This window comes from Chiloscyllium plagiosum, unplaced genomic scaffold (genome assembly GCF_037043375.1).
Source record: "Chiloscyllium plagiosum isolate Xiang-an unplaced genomic scaffold, Cpla_swu_hap1 HiC_scaffold_16, whole genome shotgun sequence".
Taxonomy (NCBI): domain Eukaryota; kingdom Metazoa; phylum Chordata; class Chondrichthyes; order Orectolobiformes; family Hemiscylliidae; genus Chiloscyllium; species Chiloscyllium plagiosum.
Window position 1 is genome coordinate 88,243,801 of NW_028270154.1, and position 17,599 is coordinate 88,261,399.

Here is a 17,599-nt window from a genome sequence, read left to right on the forward strand (position 1 = left end):
GGAGGGATATGGGCCAAATGTTGGCAAATGGAACTCGATTAATTTAGGATATCTGGTCAACATGGACGAGTTGGACTGAAGGGTCTGTTTCCGTGCTGTACATCTTTGTGATTCTGTGACTACTTTTGTTCCCATTTTCAATCACATTTTTTTGCTGAAAACATAATATAGCTAGCTACGTTCTGTGGTAATTATCTTCCAAATTTACCTTACTGGTTCGATCACTGAATTGAGCTGGGATGGAAGTTGGGTGTAGAGTGCAAGAATTCTACATCTATGAAAGGAAATGTGTGTGTGTGAGAAGAGATCAGAACAAACTTAGAGTGTTCCCATTCATCCCAAACCAACCTCGAACACCACCGCCACTAAAAAGAACACCTCTAATTAGCTTGACTTCACTCTTGGCATTACTGACCGATCAAGGAAAGGGCAGGTGCTTAGTTAAAAGAAAATAGATCTGTTTGCTCTTGGCACAGTTTCCTGAGAAGCTTTATCAAAGGTTTGACTTTATACTTTCACTTTTTCACTGAGCAAAGGTTGTAGAGAAATGTGATCCAATCCTGATGTATAATTAGTTTGTTTTAATTTGTGACCATATAGCAGTTAGAAGCATCCATTAGTTGAAATGCAGAATTTGTCAAGCCTAGTTATTTGACCAATTTAAACATGGACTATATCTAAATGTGGAACTTGAGATTTGTGCTCCATTAAAACTTAATCTTTACCAATTCCACCACTTATATTTTAAATAACCCTGAAGAGGCTGGTATCCTGTCACCAAGTCATCCTCTATTTACACAGAGTCCTTGACACTGGTCCAGCTCCCTCTGAAGTAGTCTTAGAATGAACAGAACCTCTGACACAGCTGGCTATATGTATCCATCAGGGTTCCCTGATTGGAGCAGGTTAACAGTCCCAATCAGGGAACTCATATTCTATGAGGGCCACATGGTTGACTTTGTTACAATCACTACAGTATCCTTACACACTTTCTCGATGGTAGGTTGCAATTCTACGCAGTTTCTTAAGAAGCCAAAGTGAGTACCATAAGAACATAAGAAATAGGAGCAGGCTATTTGGCCCTTTGAGCCTGCTCTACAATTCAGTAACATCATGGCTGATCTTTTCGTGGACTCCTCAGTGCAACTCGTGGAATTACACAGATTCAAAACCCTTCGGGTGAAAAAGTTCCTCCTCAATCAGTCCTAAACCTGTTCTCCTTTATTTTGAGGCTATGCCCCCTAATTCAAGGTTCACCTGCCAGTGGAAACAACCTCCCTGCTTCTATCTTATTTATTCCCTTGATAATTTTATATGTTTCTACAAGAGACCCCCTCATTCTGCTAAAATCCCATGAGCGTAGTCCATGTCTACTCAATCTCTCCTCATAAGTCAACCCTCTCAACTCTGGAACCTCCTCTGCACTCCCCTCCAGTGCCAGTACATCCTCTCTCAAATAAGGAGACCAAAACAGCTGCACAGGTGTGGCCTCAGCAGCACCCTGTACAGCTGCAGCATAACCTCCCTATTTTTAAACTCCATCCATCTAGCAACGTAGGACAATAAAGGATGAATGTCTATGGACTGAGGAATTACTTGGGAATCAAATTTTAAAAAGGTCTGATGTCTCTCCAGTGAGCCAGACTCATTATCTACTCTAGTTGGAGTAGATCAGTTCTCTATTTTATTTGAAGGAGGCAGGAAAGGAGAGGTGAATAAAAGAAATATTGTTTTTGTAAGTGGATTACAAGATTGTCAAGTCTTGGCTTAGTCAGCACTATGGCACACACATGTCCCAGTCCAGACACGTGACACAATAATCTAGATTAAGACAGATCAGTATCACACTGCTGCTTGTCAAACTTTATTGTGTGCAAACTAGCTACCATACTTCTGACATTACAGCAGCATCTACACTTCATTAGCTACAGTGCTTTGGGATATCCTATGGTCGTGAAATGCTATTTATAAATTCATGATTACTCCTCTTCTTCATGTGGACAAATTAAAAAAAACAATTTTCTATCGAGTTCTTTTTTCTTGCATTATGCATCAATTCCCATAGATAAAACAAGCTATTCTTATTAGCCTTCATTTGTAAAGCAACTCTTCAGTTTTTTTCTTCAGAGATCAATAAATAAGATGATGGTGAGATTGATTCTAACTGGGAAACTCAGCCACAACAGGGACAAACCAATTCTCTTGGGATGTTTAAAAAAAACGCCCTGCCCACTCTTCCTGCTCCTGAACACTATTCAGCACAGGGGACAGAATGCCTCTTTAAACACCAATGCCTCCATACTTTAAATGCACTCCATGTGCTCCAAACGTGGGAAGTCATACCAGTGCTATACTTCCCATACACACAGGGTCGACAACGCATAGCCTATGCTTATCAACCTGTGTTTGGATCAGTGTAAATGCTGGAACACAGCATCGCTTGTTTGACATCCTCTGGGTTTTACATCTGAAGGGATGGAGAAAAAAAAGAATGAAGTAGAAATCAGCTTGTCACATGTAATAAAAGGTAAGTATTGAAAATAAATCAAACATGAGTCAAGGTAATCTCAGTTAATAAGTCTTTGCTGTCAATCACTCACTCAGTTGGTTAAGAATTGGGTGACTAAAACACACAAGGATTGCTGATACTTATTCTTTCTCTCCTGTCCTACACCTGCTGAAACTAACAGTTACACACACCCTGGTAATATAAGAAAGCCCTTCATTCATTTTCCAACATGTTAAAAAGTTGTACATTACAATTGGTCTTGATTACATCCAGCTCAGCGTAGACTAAAATCAGTTAGCTCTTGCTTTTTTGAGTCAGCCAGCTGTTAGCAAGTTTAGAAGCCGGCACCATTTTTAATAGCATTTTAAACAAAGCCAGTGAGAAATTCAGTATTAGCCACTGCTTATCTGATAAGGGATACACTCTCTTTTTATAGATACACGGTTAAGGCCGGAAAACAGGTGCACATTGGCAAGAACTAAGAATTGATCTATCTTCACAAGCTTAACCAGCTGAAATCACATAACAGAGCACTGCCTGTTGCTGCAGTTTATCCTGCTCGGCTAACATTGCTGATAAGGTTTTTTGACCTGTATTTAGAACAAAGTATATTGACCCTACTACGTTCTATCAATCCCTACCCCCACAAACAAGTGAAAGTGGAGTCACTGTCTGGTCAACAGAGAACCAAATTGTGGGTTTGAAACATTACAAAGTAGACAATTCATATCAGCAAATGCACAGCTCATCTTAAGGCATGCAAGTGCATTACTATCAGCACTGACCACAGTACAGACCTCCCACTTTTCAAGTAATGCTTGCTTACAACTTCAAAGATTTCCCATCACCTACTTCCAGGTTCATTAAACAGCACTGTATCCCATTCTCAAACTCAGCAAAGCACTCCCCAATGCACATCTTCTACTTTACCCTGCGAGATTGCACTTGCGGCTAGTCAGGGATAGCTTAGCACTGAAAGACTACGGCTGCCGAGAACTAAACTGGATCCCTACAGCTCGGCTAACAAACAAAGCCTTGGATTCTATTTAGAATTAGCTAGATTGAAGTTGAAGCCACAGATCAGTAGCACTTTTCAATGCCCCACAAATCACCTGGCGATTTAAGAATCAACAAGCTGTGCAGAAATAGTGTTAACAATTACTGTCCAGCACAAAACCAATCTAAACAACAACCACTGCTCACATTCACGTGTCAAGGTGGAAAGCAGTGTTAACCAACCCCAATAATGAAGCAACTGAAGCAACACACATACACAAAGATACACACCCTCCCAGATTACTTCATCTTACTTAAGTTGGGTGGTTGACCTTCTCAGAACTGCTTCCAACGGATTTACATCTTTCCTGAAACAAAACGACCAATTCTTTGCACATTACTCCAAATGTTGTCAGGAGTCTTCATCTTCAAAACTGGCTACATCCTCACCTCGTTCTACTCAGAGTAATGTTCCCACTATTTTCATCCTGGACTAACTCTTAGTTTAATGTTATTATATCTATCTGATATCACAATGTGTGCTATTTGAAAAATAAGCCACAAGGACTGGGAAAAGATACAAATAAAACAAAAGCGTTTTAATTCAAAAATTAAAAATTAAAATGTTGAACGTAACTTGAAATGGCATCAAGTTCTTGTCTTTGAGGGATAGCTGAACAGGTCAACCACGAATGAGAGTTATTGAACTCTACTGTCTTGCTGGCAAGAACAACTTATTGGTAAGTTCAGTAGCTTCCTGAAATAGGAGTCAAACAAATATGGACCAAATACCTCTGGAATCCATTTCCTTGTTTTAGTACTTTTTGCATTAAAGCTTTCAAGTCCAAAGCTATAACTCAGCACATGGATAGCTAGTTCCAAAATCCACCTATGACTCCACTGTCATTTAATATATGACTTCCTGAAGAATTTTACATGATCTGCCTGCTCCCACAGTTTCTCTCAGAAACAGCTTTAAAGCATTGAAGAAAGCAAAATGACTAAGGGATGTACACCCTATTACATGACAAAGCACATTTCTTTTTGCACATAACCTATGAAAGAACCAAGTCTATAGTAAGAATGCAAAGTTAGTCAGCCAGGCCAAGATCAGGAACTGTGAGTGAACTCTGAACTTGATCTAATGCATGCTCTTAGAAAATACTGAACGCCTCTCCACACAGAGTGTGAGATGGATGCAGCCATCATCATTTTCTCTTGCAAGTACAAAAGGCACAACAAATAAAGGTTAATGACAAGAGTTTTTTTAAAATCTGACCGTGATTTGCCAGCTATCTACCACAGCACTTAGAGCAATAGAGATGGACAGCGTGGAAACAGACCCTTTGATCCAAACCATCCATGCCGACCAGATATTCCAACCTGATCTAATCTCACTTGCCAGCACCTGGCCCATATCCCCCTAAACCCTGCCTTTTATGTACCCATCCAGATGCCTTTTAAATGTTGCAATTTTACCAGCCCCCACCACTTCCTCTGGCAGCTCATTCTATACACTTACCACCCTCTCATGAAAAAGTTGTCCCTTAGGTCTCTTTTATATCTTTCCCCACTTACTCTAACCCTATGCCCTCTAGTTCTGGACTCCCCCACCCTAGAGAAAAGACTTTGTCTATTTACCCTATCCATGTCTCTCATAATTTTGTAAACCTCTATAAGGTCACACATCAGCATCCGACGCTCCAGGGAAAACCATCCCAGCCTGTTCAGCCTCTCCCTGTAGCTCAAATCCTCCAACCTAGCAACATCCTTGTAAATCTTTTCTGAACATTGTCAAGTTTCACAACATCTTTCCGATAGGAAGGAGACCAGAACTGCAGGCAATATTCCAACAGTGGCCTAAACAACGTCCTGTACAGCCGCAACATGACCTCCCAACTCCTGTACTCAATACTCTGACCAATAAAGGAAAGCATACTAAACGCCTTCTTCACTATCCTATCTACCTATGATTCCACTTTCAAGGAGCTACGAACCTTCATCCCAAAGTCTCTGTGTTCAGCAACACTCCCTAGGACCTTACCATTAAGTGTATAAGTCCTGCTAAGATTTATTTTCCCAAAATGCAGCACCTCGCACTTATCGGAATTAAACTCCATCTGCCACTTCTCGGTCTATTGGCCCATCAGATCAAGATCCTGTTGTAATCAGAGGTAACCCTCTTCGCTGTCCACTACACCTCCAATTTTGGTGTCATCTGCAAACTTACTAACTCTACCTCTTATGCTCACATCCAAATCATTTATGTAAATGACAAAAAGTTGAAGACCTTGTGGCACTCCACTGATCACAGGCCTCCAGTCTGAAAAACAACCCTCCAACACCACCCTCTGTCTTCTACCTTTGAGCCAATTCTGTATCCAAATGGCTAGTTCTCCCTTTATTCCGTGAGATCGAACCATGCTAACGGGTTTCCCATGGAGAACCTTGTCGAACGCCTTACTGAAGTCCAGATAGAACACATCTACTGCTCTGCCCTCATCAACCTTCTTTGTTACTTCTTCAAAAAAGTCAATCAAGTTTGAGAGACATGATTTCCCACGTACAAAGCCATGTTGACTATCCCTAATCAGTCCTTGCCTTTCCAAATACATGTACATCCTGTCCCTCAGGATTACCTCCAACAAATTGCCCACCACCGACATCAGGCTCAGTGGTCAATAGTTCCCTGGCTTATCCTTACTACCCTTCTTAAACAGTGGCACCACGTTAGCCAACCTCCACTCTAAGGATTCACTCGATCTATCCTGTCTATACCTGACATATGCTTCCTTCTTTTTCTTTACCAAACCCTCAATTTCTTTAGTCATCCAACATTCCCTATACCTGCTAACCTTTCCTTTCACACTAACAGGAATATACTTTCTCTGGATTCTTGTTATCCCATTTCTGGAAGGCTTTCCATTTTCCAGCTGAACTTTTACCTGCAAACATCTGTGTCCAATCAGCTTTCGAAAGTTCTTGCCTAATACCGTCAAAATTGGCCTTTCTCCAACTTAGAACTTCAACTTTTAGGTCTGGTCTATCCTTGTCCATCACTATTTTAAATCTAATAGAATTATGGTCGCTGGCTCCAAAGTGCTCCCCCACTGACACCTCAGTCACCTGCCCTGCCTTATTTCCCAAGAGTAGGTCAGGTTTTGCACCTTCTCTAATAGGTACATCCACATATTGAATCAGAAAATTTTCTTGTACACACTTAACAAATTCCTCTCCATTTAAACCCTTAACACTATAGCAGTCCCAGTCTATGTACGTAAAGTTAAAAATCCCCTACCATAACCACTCTATTATTCTTACAGATAGCTGAGATTTACTTACAAGTTTGTTTCTCAATTGCCCTCTGACTATTAGGGGGTCTATAATACAATCCCAATAAGGTGATCATCTTCTTATTTCTCAGTTCCACCCAAATAACGTCCCTGGATGTATTTCCAGGAATATCCTCCCTCAGCACAGCTGTAATGCTATCCCTTATCAAAAATGCCACTCCCCCTCCTCTCTTGCCTCCCTTTCTGTCCTTCCTGTAGCATTTGTATCCTGGAACATTAAACTGCCAGTCCTGCCCATCGCTGAGCCATGTTTCTGTAATTGCTATGATATCCCAGTCCCATGTTCCTAACCATGCCCTGAGTTCCCCGTTAGGCCCCTTGCATTGAAATAAATACAGTTTAATTTATTAGTCTTACCTTGTCCCTGCCTGCCCTGACTGTTTGACTCACTTCGTTCTCAACTGTACCAGTCTCAGATTGATCTCTTTGCTCACCATCTCCCTGGGTCCCACCCTCCAACCTTACTAGTTTAAATCCTCCCAAGCAGCTCTGGCAAATTTCCCTGCCAGTATATTAGTCCCCTGCTAATTTAGGTGCAAACTGCCCTTCCTGTACAGGTCACTTCGACCCCAAACAAGATTCCAATGATCCAGAAATGTGAATCCTTCTCCCATACACCAGCTCCTCAGCCATGCATTCATCTGCTCTATCCTCCTATTCCTGCCCTCACTAGCTCGTGGCACTGGGAGTAATCCAGATATTACCACCCTTGAGGATCTCCTTTTTAAATTCCTGCCTAACTCTCTGTAATCTCCCTTCAGAGTCTCAAACTTTTCCCTTCCTATGTCGTTGGTTCCAATGTGGACAATGACTTCCTGCTGGCCCCTCTCCCCCGTGAGAACATTCTGCACCCTCTCTGAGACATCCTTGATCCTGGGACCAGGGAAGCAACACACCATTCTGCTTTTTTCGCTGCTGGCCACAGAAACATCTGTCTCTACCTTGGACTAACACAATTGATCTCTTGGAACCCGATGTACCCCTCATTGCATTAGAGCCAGTCTCAACACCAGAAACTTGGCTGTTCGTGCTAAGTTCCCCTGAGAATCCATCACCCCCTACATTTTCCAAAACAACATACTTGTTTGAAATGGGTATAGCCACAGAAGGCTCCTGCACTCGCTGCCTACCTCTCTTACCTTTCCTGGAGTTAACCCATCTGTGTGACTGTACCTGAGACTTTCCCCCCTTCCTATAACTACCATCCATCACATACTGTTGCTATTGCAAATTCCTTTCCTTGCTTCTAACCGTCTCTCCAACCGATCTATTTGATCTTGTAAGATTTGCAACCAACAGCATTTATTGCAGATATAATCTGCAATAACCCTTAAATTCTCTTTGAACTCCCACATCTGACAAGAAGCGCATATCACTCTACTAAAGGCCACTTTTGCTCCTTCACAATCTACAGACCCAGAAAGTAACACCATCTTATTCCTCTACAAAACACTGCCCAGGTTATATTAATAGTTTTGGCTTATATTTTACATTTAATCAATAGACATATCTCAAAAACACAATCAAGAAAGAACCCACTCTACTCACTACTGCAGACTTTCTGTAGGTCCCACTTAAAAACAATACACTTATCTGCTTCTGTGCTGTGAACTTCGCCCAAACTGTTCCTCCAAGATCAGTTGTGAATTTCACTGTTTGTTGATTTTCCTAGTCGCACTCTGATGTCCAGCGATACATGAATTCAAATAGCAAAGGCAGTAACTGTGCAGGTTCACTGCTGTGTCAGTTTCTTTCTCTCTCTCTCTCCCCTGCACCGATCTCACCAAGTGCTGCCTTGGTTTGCTCTTCGCCCTTTTAAAACTGCTGTTGTTTTGACTATTTTTTCCCCAAAGTTCCAAAACAATGCAACAGCATACAAAGCAGCAATTGCTGCTCTTGGAATTTGAAGAAATCACCTCCAACACCTAAAATACCTCAATAAAGGAGCAGCTGTTACAGCCAGAAATTTCTCCCGTCCTCCATCTTGGATTACCCAGAATCTGGTGGACTTCATTTCAATCTCTGTACAGCTTCTGCAGTTCTCAAATGAAATGATCAGAACTGTAAATGCTGGAAATCTGAAACAAAAGCAGTAATTGTTGGTGAAACTCAGCAGGTCTGGCAGCATCTGTGGAGAGAGAAACAGAGCCAGTGTTCTGAAGGGGGAGCACTGGACCCAAAACGCTAATTCTGCTTTCTCTCTCCATAGCTGCTGCCTGACCTGCTGAGTTTCAATTTATGTTTTTGTTAAGGAAATGATCAAGTTGCGCTCAAGTACCAAGCAAACATGATCACATCTTAGTGGACTTAGAAATGGAAGCACATTTAAAAAAGATACCAGCCCATTCTATTTTTGAAGTGAAGCTTGCATTGGAACCTGGGGCCCAATACAGCAGCATTTTCTTCATAACATACTTTAAACTCACACAGAGCTGTGGGTGGTGAGGGTGCAACAGAACGGAGGAAGAATTTACTCAACACTTAGCAGCAAAGGGCAAAGCTAGTGTGTGACACCACAAAGCAAGAGATCTCCTTCTAACCTCCTATCTACTAATCATTGTTCCACAACTTGGCTCCATCACCATAATGCATGGACATATGGCATCATGGTGCCAGCTACAGTGGCTTCAGAAATCCTCTCCTAAAAGAAAGCTCACACCTCTAAGACATGAATCACACTTTGCTTGTCCTACTCTTGATTCTTTCTGAACTTGTCAAAAGCATGGAACCCCCTGCCCTTATGTTTTTCCTTCTTTTAAACCTACAAAGCTTTCAAGACTGACTTGATATTATCTAATTCTGGATTAGTGGTGCTGGAAGAGCACCGTAGTTCAGGCTGCATCCAAGGAGCTTCGAAATCGAAAGCCTTCATCAGGGCTTTTGCCCAAACGTCGATTTCGAAGCTCCTTGGATGTTGCCTGAACTGCTGTGCTCTTCCAGCACCACTAATCCAGAATTAGATAATATCAAGTCAGTCTTGAAAGCTTTGTAGTCTGGTTTGCAGTCATTGTTTTTACCTCGTTGATATTATCTAATCACTACTCCCCTATTCATTTCTTTCCAGCTTCTATTAGTGCTGTTTTGCCGTAGCCAGTTAACTAGACTTCAAACACGAAGTACTGTACAGTGAATAGAAAGTCATTCGTGGAAACTAAAACTGCCATAAATTGAGAAGAATTGCATTCTACTCTGGTCGCTGCACCATCTACAACAGAGACGCACATTGTTCCCCCAGAAACTGCATTCTTCCTCAAGTAGTGTGTCTGCTTCAGTTCTGAAAGGAAGCAATGAAGAACAACCATTTTGTGCATTACCATGTAACTCTACAAATACAGGTCAGGTACTGCAGCATAGAATCATGTAAGTGCACCTACCTGGTATGAACCGGTATGGATTCCAGCAACTACCTTTGTTTGTACTGTCAGGCAGGGGCTGAAAGATCAAAGATAGATCTCAGTATGTATTATAAAATAAAATAAATAGACATACACAAAGTAAAAGATATAATCTAAAAGGGATGCAGTAACAGAGGTGCCCAAATGTGTGCACGCACAAAACATTGAAGGTGGCAGACAGGTTTAAGTTGGTGGTTAATAAAGCACACAGCAACCTTGCCTTTATTAATAGGGGCAGAGCATAAAAGTAAGCATGTTATCTTAAACTCATCAAAAATACATTTTCTGCCTCATCTGGAGAATTGTGTCCGCTTCTGGACACCACATAATTGGAGGAATATGATAATATTAGAGACGGTGCTGGTAACCATCGTGAAAACGTGTCTGATGTGAGGACATGGGAACACACAAATGAAGAGAAGGAGTTGTCCCCTCAGCTGCTCAGGCTGTTTCATCACTCAGTAAGATCAAGGCTCATCTGATTATTCTGCATGCCTGCCGAACCAACTTTTCACCCCTTTGCTTATTGAAAATCAATCGACCTTGCACTAAACATTTTCAAAGATTCTGGTTACACCACCTTTTGGGGAAAACAGCTCCAAAGACCCACGCAAAAGCATTTTGTTTCATCTCTACCTTAAATTGGTGACCTTTTCTTTATAAGCCATGACACTCTGGTTCTATGATTCTGCTACAACAGGAAAGATCCTTTCCACATCCACCCTCAAGAACATCAGATACAGATAGATTGAAGAAATCAGACTTTTCTCCTTGGAGTAGATAAGGAGGGGAGGACATTTGATAGGACATTTAAAATAAAGAAGGGTCTAGATAGAGCAGATAAGGGAAAAATGTTCCCACAGTGGAAGATTTGAAAACAAAGGGATGCAGAATTAAGGGAAATGGCAAAATAACTACTGTAACAAGAGGAAAACTGTTTTCATGCAGCAAGTGATTAGGATCAGGAACGCACTGCCTGAGCGAGTGGTGGGAGGTAGGTTCAATCAAGAAATTCAGGAGGGATTTGGAGCATTACCTGAAAAGGAAAAACGTGCAGAGCCACAGAGAGAAGGTAGAGGAATGATACCTTCAAAGAACCAGCACAGTCAGTGAGGCACAATGGCCTCTTGCTGTGGTGGAAACAGTGGTGTATTGCACTTCAGTATTTATAGTCATAGAGATGTACAGCACGGAAACAGACCCTTCGGTCCAATCTGTCCATGCCGACCAGATATCTCAACCCAATCTAGTCCCACCTGCCAGCACCTGGCCCATATCCCTCCAAACCCTTCCTATTCATATACCCATCCAGATGCCTTTTAAATGTTGCAAGTGTACCAGCCTCCACCACTTTCTCTGGCAGCTCATTCCATACATACACCAACCTCTGAGTGAAAAGGTTGCCCCATAAGTCTCTTTTATATCTTTCCCCTCTCACCATAACCTATGCCCTCTAGTCTGGACTCCCCCACCCAGGGAAAAGACCTTGTCTATTTATCCTATCCATGCCCCTCATGATTCTATAAGCCTTCATAAGGTCACTCCTCAGCCTCCGACGCTCCATGAAAACAGCCCCAGCCTGTTCAGCCTCTCCCTATAGCTCAAATCCTCCAAACCTGGCAACATCCTTGTAAATCTTTTCTGAATCCTTTCAAGTTTCACAACATGTTTCCGACAGGAAGTAGACCGGAATTGCATGCAATATTCCAACAGTGGCCTAACCAATGTTGTGGCTGTACAGGACATGACCTCCCAACTCCTGTACTCCATTCTCTGACCAATAAAGGAAAGCATACCTAACGCCTTCGTCACTATCCTATCGACCTGCGACTCCACTTTCAAGGAACTATGAACCTGCACTCCAAGGTCTCTTTGTTCAGCAGCACTCTCTCGGACCTTACCATTAATTGTATAAGTTTTGCTTTCTCAAAATGCAGCACCTCGCATTTATCTGAATAAAATGCCATCCGCCACTTCTCAGCCCATTGGTCCATCTGATCAAGATCCTGTTGTATTCTGAGGTAACCTTCTTCGCTGTCCACTATACCTCCAATTTTGGTGTCATCAGCAAACTTACTAACTATACCTCCCATGCTCACATCCAAATCATTTATATAAATTATGAAAAGTACTGAACCCAGCACTGATCCTTGTGGCACTCCACTGGTCACAGGCTTCCAGGCTGAAAAACAACCCTCCACCACCACCCTCTGCCTTTACCTTTGAGCCAGTTCTGTATCCAAGTGGCGAGTTCTCCCTGTATTCCATGAGATCTAACCTTGCTAATCAGTGTCCCATGGGGAACCTTGTTGAATGCCTTAGTGAAGTCCATACAGGTCACATCTACCACTCTGCCCTCACCAATCCTCTTTGTTACTTCTTCAAAAAACTAATCAAGTTTGTGAGATATGATTTCCCACACATAAAGCCATGTTGACTATCCCTAATCAGTCCTTGCCTTTCCAAATACATGTACATCCTGTCCCTCAGGATTCCCTCCAACAACTTGCCCACCACCAAGGTCAGGCTCACCAGTCTATAGTTCCCTGGCATATCCTTACCACCTTTCTTAAACCATGTTAGCCAACCTCCAGTCTTCCGGCACCTCACCTGTGACTATCGATGCTACAAATATCTCAGCAAGAGGCCCAGCAATCACTTCCCTAGCTTCCCACAGAGTTCTCGGATACACCTGATCAGGTCCTGGGAAGTTATCCACTTTTATACATTTCAAGACATCCAGCACTTCCTCCTCTCTAATATGGATATTTTTCAAGATGTCACCATCTATTTCCCTACATTCTATATCTTCAAATCCTTTTCCACTGTAAACACTGATGCAAAATACTCATTTAGTATCTGCCCCATCTCCTGCGGCTCCACACAAAGGCCGCCTTGCTGATCTTTGAGGGGCCCTATTCTCTCCCTAGTTACCCTTTTGTCCTTAATGTATTTGTCAAAACCCTTTGGATTCTCCTTAACCCAACTTGCCAAAGCTATCTCATATCCCCTTTTTAGATTAGATTCCCTACAGTTTGGAAACAGGCCCTTCGGTCCAACCAGTTCACAATCTGTATATTTTGTCTCTTCTTCCCCCAAAGAGTAACCCACCCAGACCCCTTTCCCTCTCACTCATGCACCTAACACTATTGGCAATTTAGCAAAGCCAATTCACCTGACCTGCACATCTTTGGACTGTGGGAGGAAACCGGAGCACCCGGGGGGAACCCACGCAGACACGGGGAGAATGTGCAAACTCCACACAGTGAGTCACCCGATGCTGGAATCGAACCTGGGACCCTGGTGCTGTGAAGCAGCAGTGCTAACCACTGGGCCGCCCTCCAGATTTCTCTCTTAAGTATACTCCTACTGCCTTTATACTCATCTCAGGATTCACTCGATCTATCCTGTCTATACCTTACATCTGCTTTCTTCTTTTTCTTAACCAAAACCTCAATTTCTTTTGTCATCCGGCATTCCCTATACCTACCAACCTTTCCTTACACCCTAACAGGAACATACTTTCTCTGGATTCTCGTATCTCATTTCTGAAGGTTTCCCATTTTCAAGATGTCCCTTTACCTGCAAACATCTGCGGCCAATCAGCTTTCGAAAGTTCTTTCCTAGTATCATTAAAATTTAAAATATGTCATTTAAAATTCAGGGTGGACATTGTAGATTTCTAAACAAGGTGTCCTAGAAATAACATGGCTGGTAATAACTTTGCTACAGACTCTGATAGGTCCATTTTTGAAGTCTGACTGGTCTGTAGAAATGTTATTTTCCCCCATATGGCTGAATCGGAGAAAGGCCTGCTAAGAACAAGCTAAGTTGGATGGATGCAGGCTAAGAACAAGTGACCTAGCTCACTTTGACCATTTCTGTAAAGGAAACTCTCGATCAGTTAAGGTTGAAATCTATCCACTCTTTTGAAAGAGAGATCTCAAGATTCTATTTCCTGAGCAAGCTGCATCTGCAAGACTTAAGAGAAACGATTAGCGTCTTGACCATACGTCCCAGAACCACAAAGGAAATGTAATGTTCAAATACACTAACCAAAGTGATTTGTTTCCTTCAGAAAGCCAATCCCTGAACACAATCTGTATATTTTGTTTCTTCTTCCCCCACAGAGAGGGAGGGAGCACTAGAACAAGTGGGAATGGGAAGAATTGTACTTCCCAATTCACTGACTGTGTAAATGAATCAATTATGGATCTTTACTGAATATGTTTCGTTTGATAATAAATAATCATGCTGAGTAAGAAACCTGATTTGATAGATTTTTTTATTTATAAGTGTTTAATTGGTTATGGTGGTAACTGGAAAAATGATTATTTTGTAACGGCCCATCAAGTTGTGGAATGAGAGAGAACATGAGTGTACATCCCTGTACCAAGCTCTCCATTAAAACTGATTAGGTAACAAAGTGTCAGACACCACAGATACATAACCAGTCCTGCTCAGTTGTGACGATCCCAAAATGATGCAAATGCATGATATGGCAGCTTGGGTGTGCTCAGTTTTTTGATGTTTCACCTTGCCACCTGATTTTCAGAAACTTCCAAAAATGGCTCACAAGGAATAGAAGCAGGAAAAAGCTATCTGGTCCCATGAGCCTGCTTCACTATTTGATAAGATGATGGCCTTAACTCTATATTGCTGCCAGCTCCCTAAAGCCCGAGATTCCCTGATAGATCAAACATGTACCTACCTCAGCCATGAATGTAAATGACCCAAGCCTCATTGCACTCTGGCTAGAGGATTCCAAAGAGAAACGACCCTCAGAGGAAATGCCTTTTCATCTTAATCTTGAACAAGAGACTTTTAATTTTCAAACTGTGCCCCCAACTCTATATCTCACATAAAGGGAAATATCATTGATGTGTCCATCCTGTCAAACCCCCTCAGAATCTTGTATGATTCAATAAGATCTTCTTTCCATGCTTCTAAACTTCAATGCAAACAGCCGAGCATCATAAGGCAACACCTTTATCCAACAATTAAACTTCTCTGAACTGCTTCCAAAACAAGCAATATTGTTCCTTAAGTAAGGAGTGTAGTTGTGACCCAGATAATCACCTTTGTCAGTACCCAGCACGCAGAGACCCTCCTTCGACACTACCCAGCCTGCAGAGATCTTCCCGCACTCTTCAGTGTTCCTCCATGTGACGTGAGTTGATACAGACATTCTAACATTTGCCAGTGTGAATGTATACAGTACAGGTGAAGGCCATCATGTTTGAACTGGCCATCATGGAGCTATCTAGCTTTATCCCACTTTCAAGCTGGATCCTACAAGTCACAGTTCTTTAAATAAACACCCAAGTACTTTTAGATGTGTCGTACCTGCCACAAACACAATTTCAGCTGAGCGTGCAGAATCCAATCACCTTCTGGATGCAAGAAAAACATACACCTGTGGTGGTGGCAGAGCTTCTTGGCGTGTTGTTGGTACACAGTCCAAGTCCTTCATGTGTAGAACTGCGAGGACAGGGCTATCGCTATAAAGAGTAACAGTTTGGCACATAGTTCAAGACAGAACATGCTACCGAGGTAAGTGAATTTATCCACTGCTGTCAGGTACTGTTCATGGATTGGTTATCCTGGGTTCGAGACAGGGTTTTCCTCGAGCAGGCCAGTACATCACTTCAGTTTTCTTTGTGCTAATCATAAAGCCAAAGTTCTTGGATGCATTGGAGGACCAATCCATTCTACGTTGCAGCCCAACTCTGAAAGTGATAACCAAAACCGGGTCAATTGAAGCCTGATTGATGAATGCCAGGGAATAGCCACAGAATTAGCTTATTCTTCCCATCTGGGTTTCTTTCCTGCAACACAGTAGCAGTAAAGAATTCATTCACTGTCTGTTAGATGTCTGCTGCTTTACCATAGATCCTTGAGCATAAGAAATGAATAAGTGCTGAGATTCCCTCTGGCTCAGAGACACTACCATTGCACCACAGAACCCTTTCAAGTTAAAGTTATTTGCTCAAAATGATGCATCCTGGAGTTGATAACTCAGAGTTTCCTAGGTAGGGCTTTAACCCACCAAGTCAAGGCATCAACTGGCTTCATAACATCCTTACTGATTAGTTAACAGATTTAACCTGTCCTTCATTTGGGCTTTTTGTGGGAGTACTTTCTATACTAATTCAAAATCAATGTGAAAATGTGCATGTCACTATAGGCTTGGGTGGACTCTTTTCAGTTTAATGCTCATATACTTGTCTAAGTTAATGCTTGCTCTATTTGACTGGTTATGGTTGGTTCCTGTGGTTATATAAAAAAATGTTGCATCTGTGCTAGATCTAGAAACACAGCTTTCGATCTAAGATGAGTCTAACACTACCTCTTGCAGAAACAGATACAGATTTTCCAGCTTCCCCACCAAGGTCAGCCTTGTTCTTCAACACCCACAAGAAAACTTTAAAATGGTTTAAAGCATGCAGTAGTGTTTCACTTGCAATATAACATTTTTACTGAGTCTGTCAAGATAACGGTTATATTCTGTTCAACTATTCATGCTTGCTGTCCTATAATGTTAACCAGCTTTGAGATGCAGCTTTTCCTCAAATATTTATGCCCAAGAAACAGGGATTTCCAGTGAAAATGGTAGACAAGAATAAAGACTGAATGGTAGGTTGGGGTGTGGGAGTACAAGTCTAGATTCATTTCCAGGTACTTAACTTTATGTAATGGTTTTGGACACTTCCATACCTGTCCTTCAGTGCAGTATTTAATTTTGACTAACCCCAAATGAGGACAGTCTGGTAGCTAACAGAGAACTGGCTTCAGCTGAACTGTCCAACGGCCTTATGTTTTGGATTCACTGACAGAAACTAACAGACAGCTTGGAGGGAAAACGTCTAAGCTGTGCTCTCTTTACAAATCATTACCATGAACAAACTCCAGGCACCAATCTAAGCAGCACAGTAGGCCAAGGCTTCTGCAATATCAACAGCTACTGATATATGTACATCACTGGCTGCCTGCTCATGGATGGATTGCTTGAGTTCATTGTATTTATCCATCTTGGTCAGAATATAGGAAACAAAATCCAGCTATTCCTTATGGACACCCTGTCTTCATCCAAGGTAAATTTAGTTAATAGCAGTACAGTCTGATTTAAAAGGATTTTGTCCAAAAATCAAAAGCAATGATTGTTGTGATTGTGAATTGACACTTGGGTCAGCCTGTCTTGTGTCAAACTGTAGCAGCACTTAAGATTGTTTTCAACCTAAGCATAGTGAGTGGCTGTGGCACACCTTGCAATTATGACTTTGGTTCAAAGAATAAAATTCCAAATTCATTCACACTGATGTACAAAAAAGTCTCTGTGTAAGACC

At 41.9% G+C, this 17,599-nt stretch overlaps 1 protein-coding gene across 3 annotated transcripts in view; it reads right to left on the bottom strand.

Annotated features, from left to right (window-relative positions):
* fam53c (family with sequence similarity 53 member C) overlaps positions 1-17,599 on the bottom strand; it is a 216,512-nt gene that overhangs the window by 135,052 nt on the left and 63,861 nt on the right. For 2 of the 3 annotated variants that reach the window (XM_087995501.1, XM_043704079.2), the window contains exon 3: positions 10,233-10,290. In XM_087995501.1, coding sequence (XP_087851627.1) covers positions 10,233-10,290 — 58 coding nt within the window. Of the gene's footprint in view, positions 1-10,232; positions 10,291-15,599; positions 16,056-17,599 lie in introns of those variants that run through there. The other variant, XM_043704081.2, reaches the window with a different exon arrangement.